This window comes from Cupressus sempervirens, chromosome 6, assembly GCF_028749045.1.
Source record: "Cupressus sempervirens isolate cs-2001-9-10 chromosome 6, ASM2874904v1, whole genome shotgun sequence".
NCBI classification, from domain to species: domain Eukaryota; kingdom Viridiplantae; phylum Streptophyta; class Pinopsida; order Cupressales; family Cupressaceae; genus Cupressus; species Cupressus sempervirens.
The window spans coordinates 27,754,394-27,766,619 of NC_143123.1; the positions used below are offsets into that span (position 1 = coordinate 27,754,394).

Sequence of the window (12,226 nt, forward strand, 5' to 3'; positions counted from 1 at the left end):
ATGAGTGAAGTGTCTATCATTGCATCTACCAAGCAGTAGGCTCCAATCATTCCAACATTAGGCATTATCGAGCTATAACAAGGTATTTCAAGCATTCCTACTATTAGTATTTTTACCCCTATATTTTTTGTCGTTTCTACTATTTCAACTATTTTTTCTATATGGAGTGTGTCCACAATAAGTGCAAAGACAGTTGAGGTTAAGCCTCAACCGAGCACACAAGTTAAGAGCAAAGGAAAATAAATTGTTTCTTTTGCTATTTTAATATATAAGGGTAAACAAGAAGAAATTGATTTGAATGAGGAAATTGTTATTCCAAATTGGGATACCTTCGATCTCACTCTTGAAGAAATAGATACCTTAGGTAAACTATGGAAAAAGAGGGCTAAACATAAAAAGCTCAGAGAAGAAAGGAAAAATCAAAATCAAATGCTTAAGGATATAAAAGGAATATTCATTGATGCACTAAGTATTGAGGTTGATGAGAAGCAACTAATTTTGGATCAAATTGTTGAAATTGTTTTAAGTACAATGAGGAGCTCAATGGATAAGAAAAACTTCTACAAAGGGCAGAAATAAAGTTTGAAAACAAAGTTTTGGAGAAGGTAGCACAGAAGATAGCTATTGACCAAGTAGAATTATCTACTATTCTTGTTGCACTTGAAACATCTGTAAATAATGTTGTTTCTCTATTTGTAAAGCTAAGTAATGTATCTAATTTTTCTAAGGAAATAAAGGATAAACTATCCAAGATAGATGAGGTCATGAAGACAAGTGCACATCAGTTGTCACTTGATCCTAATTACAGCTCTACACATTTTGTAAAGATTAGGTACTTGTCAGATCTTCAGGCAAAATTATTAAGGGAAGAATCCAGGATAAGGGCCACACTTGTAGATATTTAAGGCATGATCCTTCTCAACATGGATGCAATGAAAAAACATATTGCAAATGAAAAGACATTGGTCCATGGTAATAATTTCTCCATTGTTGATCATATGATGGAACTTTCAACAGAAGTGCAGATAGCCTTGCATGCATCAAAGGTATTGGAAAAAAATTGGGACAAGACAATGATAATCATTTTGAAGCTACATAGTGATTTCTTGTCACATTTTGGTATTAACTTGTAATTATTTTGCACCTTTGGCATTTATGTCAAAAAGGGGGAGAATATTATTGATAAAAGGGGAGAATATTATCATATTCTAGATATATGTATGGGGGAGTTATAATAAGAAAGGAAACACATGTACATATAACATAAAATATGTCTAAAAAATAAGTTTTGAAAAATAAAAAAATAGAGCAAGAGGTTACCAAGCAGCAGTTGCAAACTTCAGTCAAAACTGAGTTGAAGACCCAGATTGTGAACAAAGGGAGTTTTGACTTATATTTTGAGCATTCAAATTTGTGGTATGATAAGTGTTTTTGTCACTAATGCCAAAGGGGGAGATTGTTGACCTTATGGTCAAATCATTTGTCTATTAGTGACTTAACACTTAGCCAATTGGTTTCATTGCTACCAAGCTTATCATACTTCTAGCAATGTTAACCAAGTGTTTCAATTGCTACCGAGCTGATCAATCAGACTACAGTTCATAATGAGCTTCATAGTATCTAGCGAGCATCTGAGACAAAGTACAGTGTTAATCGAGCTCTGTAGTGTCTACTGAGCTTACAATGTTGATAAAGTGAAGTCAGTGTTGACCAAATTATGCAATGTCAACCGAGTAATTTAGTATCTACCGAGTTTCTTAGTGTTCACCAAGTCATATAGTGTTGATCGAGTTCCTACTACTCAAAGTGATTAGTATGGACTGAGCTTCAACATCAACCAAGTGCCAGAGTCTTCCGAGTGTTGACAGTTTTTGTTGAGTGTTAGAACATCACCAAGTTGTCTTTAGAACCTAAGTTACAATAGAGGGATGACTTAGTGAGTTATGATAAATTTGGTATTATAGCTGACTCTAGAAGGTAATTAAGTGGATTGGTATATATGTAATGTATTATATCATATCCAAAATATAAGTAGAATGTATGTGAATGAGTAAGAAGCAAATGAGTGCGAATTGAAGAAGGCTACAAGTAGTATAAGGAAAAGCAAAGGCTCATCTATCACAATAAGGTGATCATTGGTATTCAAAGGAATCTCATTCAACAAGCTAAGTTGCAGATCAAAGATCAACCACTAATTCATCATAACAGGTGCATCCGTCAAATCCTTTAACAAGGTGGACTTAATCGTCTCATTCCAAATCTCCTAACAAAGTGCATACTTCATTGTACGTTGTAAATCCTTTCACAAGGTGGACCTAACAATCCTTATTGCTCCTAACAGGGTAGATCACCAGAAGTGGTCAATTGTAAGCTTTAATAGGCTAACTTTATACTGCCGTAATAAAGCTTGTGGGTATCATCCCCACCCTAAATTTACTTTCTATTTGGAAGGTTTCCGGGTTACTGATATTGTGTCAAAGTGCTATGAATGTTTTATTTCTTTTAGTCTTTCATGCATGTAATTAGATTAGATTACATGGTGAATGTTTAATCAGTGAATTAAAGTATAAGTTTTATTGGTTCCCGATTCACCCCCCCTCTCAATCACCTAGTCTATACTACATTTCCAACACGTACACCTTTTCAAATTTATTTATTAGGGAGGGCCAACTATGGAGGGAAATTTATTGGTACTCCCAAAGTTTACATTCATATTTTATATTTTGGGGCCAAAATGCCTAAATAACTATATTGTTCACCCTACCCCTACCAATTGATATTGAGAAAAATGTTATAAATAATGGAATGGTTATGAAACTAAGCACAATCAAACATTCAACTAAATACACATTAGGAAAAACTACCAAAGTAGGTCTAAAATAAGTGTGAAATTATAAAGGGATACAATTTAGTACACCACAACTATGAAATTTATCAAGAATACTCTTTCATTGGAAAAACTACAAACTTTCTTCAACCTATGAACTACATGTCATGTCATTTATCAATATCTTCATCACTCATAGGAACCTTTTTTCTTACCTAAACCATTGCATGCTAATGCCACATCATTACAGAAAAATGTATACCACATTTTCTAGTTCTTTATGCACTTTCACAAGTGTTTTTGACCCATTAGAGCCTTTTTACTATTCATTATTACCCCATTTTACAAGCAATCATATTTTTGACATAATTATGAATCATATACTTACTATGATTACAATTCATAATATTTATTTACTTGATGATGATGCATTAATTTACCAATATTATTCTACATCATGTATATGCTTACCTTAAATTTATATATGGCATAATGTTTTTCCATCTTCTACAAATCCTTATATCTAATGAACACAACTAATTAAAAGGGGATATAACTTATTACTAAGAAATTCTTATGTTGATTTTTTAGTGATACTCATAGGTGCTTATCAAGAGAACATGCCAACATTCCTTGTGCATTATTTTATGACCATTGAGCATGGAGAGCATTATCACTATTTTTGTAACTATTTTTTCCTAACCACTTTTCTTCCTTTCTCCCTTGCAGCTATTGATAACAAGATTCATACTCAAATTGATCTTAATTTTGTAATTAGAACTTTTAATCTCATATTTTCTTTCATTTTCTAGGTTCCCACGAAGAGTGCACATCAAAGCATAAATCTACAAATATCAAATTTCATAAGACATGTTACTTTATGTGGCCCCTTGTAGTATCCCTTTATACTTGACTATTGACTTTACATGTCAGTGCTACATACATTGATATACATGATCATCCTAAGATTCATGCAATCCCAAATGAGGGGGCAATTTATGCAATGCACACACCAATAGCATTTTCCATTTATTTTTCACATATTTTGAGAGAATGGATTAGTATATATACATATCAACAAATGACATAGTCTTGTACAAGATCGATCCCCTTCTTGATGATCTTTACTTATCCATTTACACACATTTGAAAACTGTGATCCCATCTTATTTGCATTTACACATATTCCCTTGCATAATCAATATATTGCACCCATGCATGCACCCATCCCTAAACATTCAATTATCCATTCAATTTAAGTTTTTCCATTTCTTTGAGCATTTTTTGCATATGATGACTACGTGATGGATTTAAACCCTAACTTATTAAAATTCAAATTAAAGTTTTGGTCAACTCTTATATGTCCCCTTCATACCAAAGGTTTTTTATACTTATTTGTGTGATTTATTGCTATGAAATTGTATTGAAAGGTATTCAATTGCATCACACCAATCTAGAGAAGTTGCATGGCAAAAAATAATATTTTTATCCTTAATATGAGTTTATTAGGGGTTGACTTCATATAACATACCCACTATAAACATGCCAACAACCCTATTAAGGCACTTCTAAATAAAATTGATCTTGAAAGCATAGAAAAATGTAGAGTAAACAAAGGTAAACTAGGTGAACCAAAGAACATGACTATATTGAAACTAGAGTATTCTATAGATTCACATTCATGAAAATAATCACAATTGTGGAAACAACTCCTCATAAAGTGCATAAACTATTTGGATTCCAAGGTAGAGTATAGATATTAAAAAATAACTTTTAGTCTTTAAATATATAGGATTAGTGCCATATTAAAATTGTTCTTCTTCCTCCTTTTTTTTTTTGATCGGTAAGAGGCTGAAGCCAAGATAAATTATTATGTATTATTATTAATTATTATTTTATTAAGCATAAGTAGATTTGAACCCAAGACCTCTTCGATAAGAGGCTCACAATTTACCATTGTGTTGTAGGCTCTTGCCTCTTCTTCCTCCTAATTAGAAGAATTGTGCATGTAAATTAATTGAATAAAAAATAGCTTTACATTTGAAGAAGGAGAGTAATCTTACATGACACTAGTCCTACATGTTTAAAGACTAAAATTATTGTTCTTTATGTCTATATTCTATTTTAAAACCTAAATAGTGTAGATACTTTTCGAAGAGTCATTTCCATAAATTTGATTCTTTTTCATGAATATAATCTATCCTATAATATATCAAACTGTTTAAATTATTCTAATCATAATAGGCCTAAAACATAAGAGCATGAAATGACTAATATAATGTTGGAAAAAAACTAAATCACTTATATTTAAATATATTCCATCATATAATATATACAAAATGTTGTAAGTTATTCTTCCTTTAAAAAAATATAATAATAATAATAATAATGGGCCTAAAAGAAATCACCTAAATTAAATAAATTATGGTGTGTGATCATTCCCATTTGAATTATCGCAGAGGTAGGCGGGTCCTCGAATAATTCTGCTGAACAGCTTGAGCAAGCTAAGAATATCGTATATATACAAGAAACAAGTATCATTGTCGTTACCCAACCGTTGCCCTCAACAACACCTATCAATCTGTACACATGTCATTCAACGAGAATAGGGAAAGCTATATATATTATTGAAACCGATCGCTACCTATCAATCTATACATACTTTTGTTTTACTCTTAAATGGATTTATCAGAGAGAGAAGGCGGTAAGAGGTGGCTTCCTCTGGAAGCTAATCCTGAAGTCATAAATCAGGTACTTCTTATGATCGTAGGCTTTTTTAACACAAAAAATTCCTGGAAGTTTTCAACGCCACAAATAAAGTTGATTCTTTCCAGAAATACCATTATCATGCAATTGTGACTCATGCCCAGTTCATCTGTGGATGATATTTAAGCAATGGAAAATGGATTTTATCTGGGATAGAAGGAAATTATTCAAGTAGATTGCCCTTTATATTATTCTGTTGGCATCATCTATTTTTATATAGCGGTTTCAGGTGTCTTGATGTTTTATCGGCCTCTGGTTATTCAGCTGGAGACCATGTTGAATTTTTGTTTTCCTTTCCTTTCACTTGGCAAACTCTGTGTAAAGCTTTGGATAGCTATAACACAACGTGGGTTAAGGCTGGATGACCTTAAGATTTGTGAACAAGGTTTATACTCAATGCGCCCAATAAGTTTTTCACCGTAACCTCCCCACGTCTGCATGATTGATAGGTTTCCGGTTGTAGGGAAGGTTTTTCTCAACCAATTTTTTAACATGGTGTTGGATAGTTTTAAACCTTTAATGTGATATAGATATAGAATTAGATTGGACCACATTAATTCTTTTAAAACCAGGCCTCTAACTAATGTTGTGCATAACGATTATCCCTTACCCTCATTGCAACCTTTAAAAGGTTACCAATTGTTGTTTTGCGTTGGGTAAGTTGGATCACATTCATAAGATTTTTTTTTTATGGAGGTACGCCTAGCCTCTTTGGTTAAGAACTGAGGACTGAGGGGTATCCATTCTGCCAAATTCGTCCGGGGCACAATCCGAGTTCATCCCTTTTAGATGTTGGGGGCCTTGCACTCAACAAGACTTATCCCTGGTGGACTCTTTGCGAGCCTTTCAACTTCACCAGTAGACCAAGGGCCATTTCTCATCTATGCCTATTACCGTTAATTCTTTTAGGTGTATTAACATGGGGTAATTCTCAATTCTAATCATAGTTTTTACTTCACCATTGCGCAACTTTGGTATCAAATTGTGGTGAGGGAGGTTTTTCAAACCTGTTTCTTTCTCTTAGGATTGGATCGATTATCATGTCATGGTTACGCCTCTACCCTTTTTGAAATAGATATATTAATTATAGTGGTAAGCTCAACTTTCGGAATTTTAAACACATTTTTCTTGCGGAGAGTAATTTGTATGCTGTAATGGGCCTATTTAAAGACTTTCTGTGAAGTGTATCCTCAAACTCACTAGTGTTGATGAAAGGTAGATGCAATACTTTATCTTGAGTTTAGATTTCGCTCATTCTTCACATTTGTTCCTGGAGATGACAATTATAGAAAAACCCTATGCCTTTTTTTCCCTTGACATCAATTCAAATGCCATCCAAATATCTTTGAGGTGGTTGTGTTTCCATCCATCAAGTTGAAGAAATAAGCATGCACTCAGTAAGTTTTCAAGGAGATCTTTCTCTAGCATTCCCTGTGTAAACACCTCTTCAGTATGCCCAACAATTAAATCTCAGCCTCTTGAATTGAGTTTACATTGGTCAAAATCAGTTCTCTAAAACAAACTCAATCTTTGATTAGATCTCTTTTGGCATCGTAATTTTGAGTTCCATTGGTTATCCTTTGCCTTTATCTTTAAAATTCACCTTTCTTTATCATCGTTTTAATATTTATCTACTTTACATATATACAGATACTTGACATTGGGTTTTATTTTTCAACTGATTACTAAATTGACAATTAAGATGGCATCTTCCGGATTGAGATTTATCCAAAATCCAAATATTAGCAAAATGATTTTTTTAAAGCAAAAAGTGACAGAGCAGTACAATAATATTATTATATAAAAAACTAGTCCGGGGAGCTCCTCAGTGAAAGAACTAGAAAGATTCTATCTTGAATATCTTATGAAAATCTAGACATGAAAATTTTGATAAAATCTTTCATAACTAGATTTTCATAAGATTATGCCTCTTGGCTCGATATTTCAAGGGATGTGCCTCTGACTGCACCTTCCATCTTACATCCACAGGGACACTCGCTACATTCAATAGATGTTGACAGGAATATGTGCCTCATGTATATGATATCTTACATGCTATATAATACAAGTACCAATTGGGTAGAATCTTGACAAAGTTAGTTTAAGGGAACATTGGGTGCAATTGATTTTAAGAACAAGGATGTTTGTTCTTTATTAAAAATAGAATTCTTCCATGTCTGGGATGGAAATGCATAGCTTGGAGTTGTCACAACGGAAATTACCATTGTATTCTTTAGGATTTTTGTGTGTTGAGTGTATGAGAGGCTGAGATGTGGGAACACAACTATTGTTTTCTATAGTTGTTGTATGATTAATTGTGCTAAGTTGCTAACCTATCATAGGAAGGGCTTTGGCATCTGCATAGCTGATTTATTTCTCTTTATTGCATGTTGCAGTTTATGTGGGGCCTTGGAATTCCTGAGGAAGAAGCAGAGTTTTGTGATGTTTATGGTTTCGATGATGAGCTATTGGAAATGGTTCCCAAGCCTGTATTGGCTGTACTCTTCCTTTTTCCACTCAATCAAGCAGTAAGTGGATTTCCATTTCCAGCAATGAGTATTTAAATATGATTCCTATATTATGTGTTTAGCCAATGGCTGGTATTTTGCACATCAATGTCTTTTGAAAGATTCATACTCAAGCCTGAAGCATAAGCATGTTGAGTGAAAAAGCCAGTTTTTTCTGTTTAAATAATTAGTCCAGTTAGTACGATTGTTTGGTACCTGCTGTTTCTGAGGTTAAACGTCACAATATTCTCATTTTTCTAGCTTGCAGAAGCTTATGATGGTCTAAATACTGTTTGGTTGTAAGTGCTTGTCATTAATAAATTTTGAGATGCTCATGTGAACTGTTACTTTATCACACCAACCTCACCACATGTTAGAATATTGTTTATCTGCATCAGTAGAGTGAAATATTATTATAAAATTTCAATATTTTCTCAATATAAATGACATGTTGGATTTTAAGTATGCGGTTAGAAGGAATGGGAATCATGTTTTCTATACGCATGAAAAATGAAAAAGGCAGTTTTTAAGCCTCAAGACTTTCAAAAGATTTACAATATCTTGGTGCCAAATTTTTACAATTATTCTGATTAATGAAATTTTTCTGGGACCAAGAATCTCTCTCTCTCTCTCTCTCTCTCTCTCTCTCTCTCCCTGCCCTATGTGCATCCACAACTCTTTTATCTGTTTTGGACTGCTTTCCATTTCTCTTTGTTTAATGTTTTAGTTGAATCCCTATGTTTTGGTTTCAAAAACTCTTTAAATTCAAATGCAATGTTGTGAAGAGGATTGATTAACTTAAATTGAATAGTTGCAATTTACAATATGAAAGCTTTAACCTTAAATGGAACCTAGGCATGGATTAAGCTAGAAAATGACAAGTGTTCTTAACATTTGCTATGAGACAACATGACCTAAATATACAAAGACACTTTTAAGTTGAGCTTAAGTGCAGTGAAGTAAAAGTGGACCTTGATGGAGCCCAAATTTTTTTTGACCTTCATTAGGGTCTCCATGAAGAAGATGAAGACGATGAAAACACATGCATGACCTGCATAATCATTTTTCAAATCAGAGAAAACATTCATGAGTGATATTATGATTAAGTAAATAGCATGAAGGTAGCATCATCATCTATGGTCATGATTTGAAATGTTAAAGAGGAAAAGTTACTGTTACTATCAGTATCAGCATTAATGTAAAAATAAAAAGGGATTAGTGAATGGAGAGACAACATGTCAGCATATTATCAAGTTCTATTAAAGCACATGTCATGTATAAGGAGGTCATCGATATCCACTGTTGTGTATTAATTCAGTACAAAACAGAGATGGATGCTAATGATTGGTATTATCATGAACAGCCAAAAGGCAATGATATTGTTTTGAGAAGTTAAGTATGGAACATCATGGAACAACATTAGATTACAGTTGTACAGATCAGCCAGCATACCAATCAGAGTCTCATATATCAGATTCAAAATAGCTACAGTTGAAGCCATTATATACAACATTTACTTCATCTGTTCGTATTTACAGAAAGAATATGAATATTTTACTTGATATATATTTGTACCATGATTCCATTATGCTGAAGTACACCAGATATTACAAGTTTGGAAGCATCTGTAATATGAAAAAGAAACCACAGGTATATTGAAGAGCGAATTGTTGATACAAAAATCAGATGAAGACAATACACGTGTAGAGGCTGAAGAAATCACACAGCAAATGAAGGTTCATGCCTTGTCGTGTGCAAATTTTTTGGGAGGAAGTATCAGATTGCTATAAGATGGGAAGACAACTGCTCATCATTAGAGAAATTCTAATTGTCAATAATATCAGGGCTACATTGTATTCTCCTGTTGGTGCTGAATAATGGATATCAGGTTATGACACAACTGTTTAAATTATAACACATCAGCCCCCAAAGACAGACTTTTGTTGGATATATAGTAGATATTATATACAATGATCAACAGCATGTATTAGAGTTAGGTGGCTTTGATTTCATGTGATTTTGATCTCCCGCGGCTATAGTACCTCCAAGAATGATGCCCGACAGATATGGTGTCAAGATGCAAGACGCGTGATAGCAGAACCTTTAGCACCCAATTTTTGCAGGGCTTCCTGAGCAGTGGAGTTGTAATATCCATTATCAATTATTTTAAAATACTTTACCCCTAACAAATGGTTTGTATTCTTTGCAAGTCCATAATGCGTTAAAGGGAGTTTGCTTATGCGATAGGAATTCATATGTGGTGCCACGTAAAGAGACTGATAATTGATAAAACATCTCTGTTTGAAGTTAAATACCTGTTGTATATAGTAAGTGAGAGGAGGATGATAGGCCTGACAATTTAATTGTGAAATATTTAATTGTTTCCGTATTTATGTCTAGTTCGTCTCCATATCACAGGAGTTAAAGTGCATCCTAGACTAGTTTAAAATTGCATCATGTTAAGCATGGATGCTCCATGAAAGATTTTCAAGTTTTCATCATAATTCTCTCAAGGATTTTTCTTGTCTATATACTAATCAAAACAGCAAAGCAAGAGATAAGATTTTTTGGTTAAAAAATAATGAAATTTATTTCTTCTCAAAAGATCCTATTTATAAGGCAAGTGAAAATCCTGAATGGGAGATGAAAAGCAAGCACATGTCATGGGATGATTGTTTCATATGTACTAACGGATCAGATTTTACTAATGAGCGATATGATATCATATTTAGGAAATCCAAAGTGTTGAATGATCAGAATAAGGTATTCGATAGAGGAAAGAAGTGATGTTCACTTTTTTGGGGAGCCTGGGGTCACCCAAATTCACCTTGTATCATGTTAAGCATGGGTGCTCGGTCTGCTCCTCCAATTTGGGGGGCCTGGGGCCACCCAAAGTCACCTTGCATCATGTTAAGCAGGAGTGTCTTTGTTGTGGTTTTATTTCTGGCATAGTTATTTATTTTAAATTTCCGAGTTGAGATATTATTAAGTTGTGTCCATTATAATTATTATTATTTTTAATTCTACAAATGTTTTAATGTTCGAACAAGTGGATGGGTCATTATTGCATTTTAAACTTGATAAACATAGATATTGTGAAATATTTAATTGTTTCCATATTTATGTCTAGTTCGTCTCCATATCACAAGAGTTAAAGTGCATCCTAGACTAGTTTAAAATTGCATTCGTATAATTGATCCATCTCATTTGGATTATTCATTTGTTTATAGTTTAAGTACATTGAACTTTATAAAGTTGTACGTTTCAACTTATAATATTGACTTTGTTTGCCCATTTAATTAAGCACTAGTCTTTATTTTACTCTTGATTCATAATCCACATGCTAGCAATTACTTCATATCTTCCCCTCTGAAGAATTAATATATTCACTTGTTGCATTAATCTGTACTTATTTAAAAAACATTCATATTTTCATTTATTATTATTAATTCATAAATTGCAAGTTTGAGGTTTTCCATAATTCTTGCCATTTGGAAAGCTTTCATTGTATTCATGTTCTAACCAACCTGCTTTAAACATCTTGGATTTAAGGTTGTTGTCCAGGATCAGGTACACCCACCTTGGTTTTGCAGAGCCAGAAGCGCAGGGGATTTGGATCGCATTGATCAATCCCGTCAAGTTGGCCATAACTGGTTGGATATCCCAGCATCGAGTTGGCAAGACTCGTAGGATTCCCATCTGCAGTTTTGGGAACCAATAGACCTAATTAGTTAATTGATGATCAATTAATTAGTTAGCTGACTCTCCTATTTACTTCAACACCCTCCTCAAGGATGAGGTAAAAAACCTAATGGTGAATGCAATAAGGGATGCATGAATAGGTGAAGGGTTGCTTTTGTCACATAAGTTCAATCAGTGCCTCCTCTCCTAGAAGCAGGAAAGTGAGGATATGAATGCCCTAGCTCTTGTGCCATTGATGAAAGTCTGAAGGTAGAATACTATAAATTGTCTCCTCTTAGGAAAAATAGATCCACTGGTGATTGCAAAAGTCACTGCCATATATTGGAAGAAAAGGGAATGTAAACCCAAATCGTGTGAAGATTGATGTAGAACAAGCTTCAAAGGCAGTGATGATGTGCCTATCATAAAAGAGAGATGAATGTCC

At 33.6% G+C, this 12,226-nt stretch overlaps 1 protein-coding gene across 1 annotated transcript in view; it reads left to right on the forward strand.

Annotated features, from left to right (window-relative positions):
* Positions 1-5,481: 5,481 nt before the first annotated feature.
* UCH3 (ubiquitin C-terminal hydrolase 3) overlaps positions 5,482-12,226 on the forward strand; it is an 82,211-nt gene continuing 75,466 nt past the window's right edge. The window contains exons 1-2 of the mRNA XM_089786488.1: positions 5,482-5,578; positions 7,990-8,121. Of these exons, the coding sequence (XP_089642614.1) occupies positions 5,507-5,578; positions 7,990-8,121 (204 nt within the window). The 5' untranslated portion in view covers positions 5,482-5,506. The remainder of the gene's footprint in view (positions 5,579-7,989; positions 8,122-12,226) is intronic.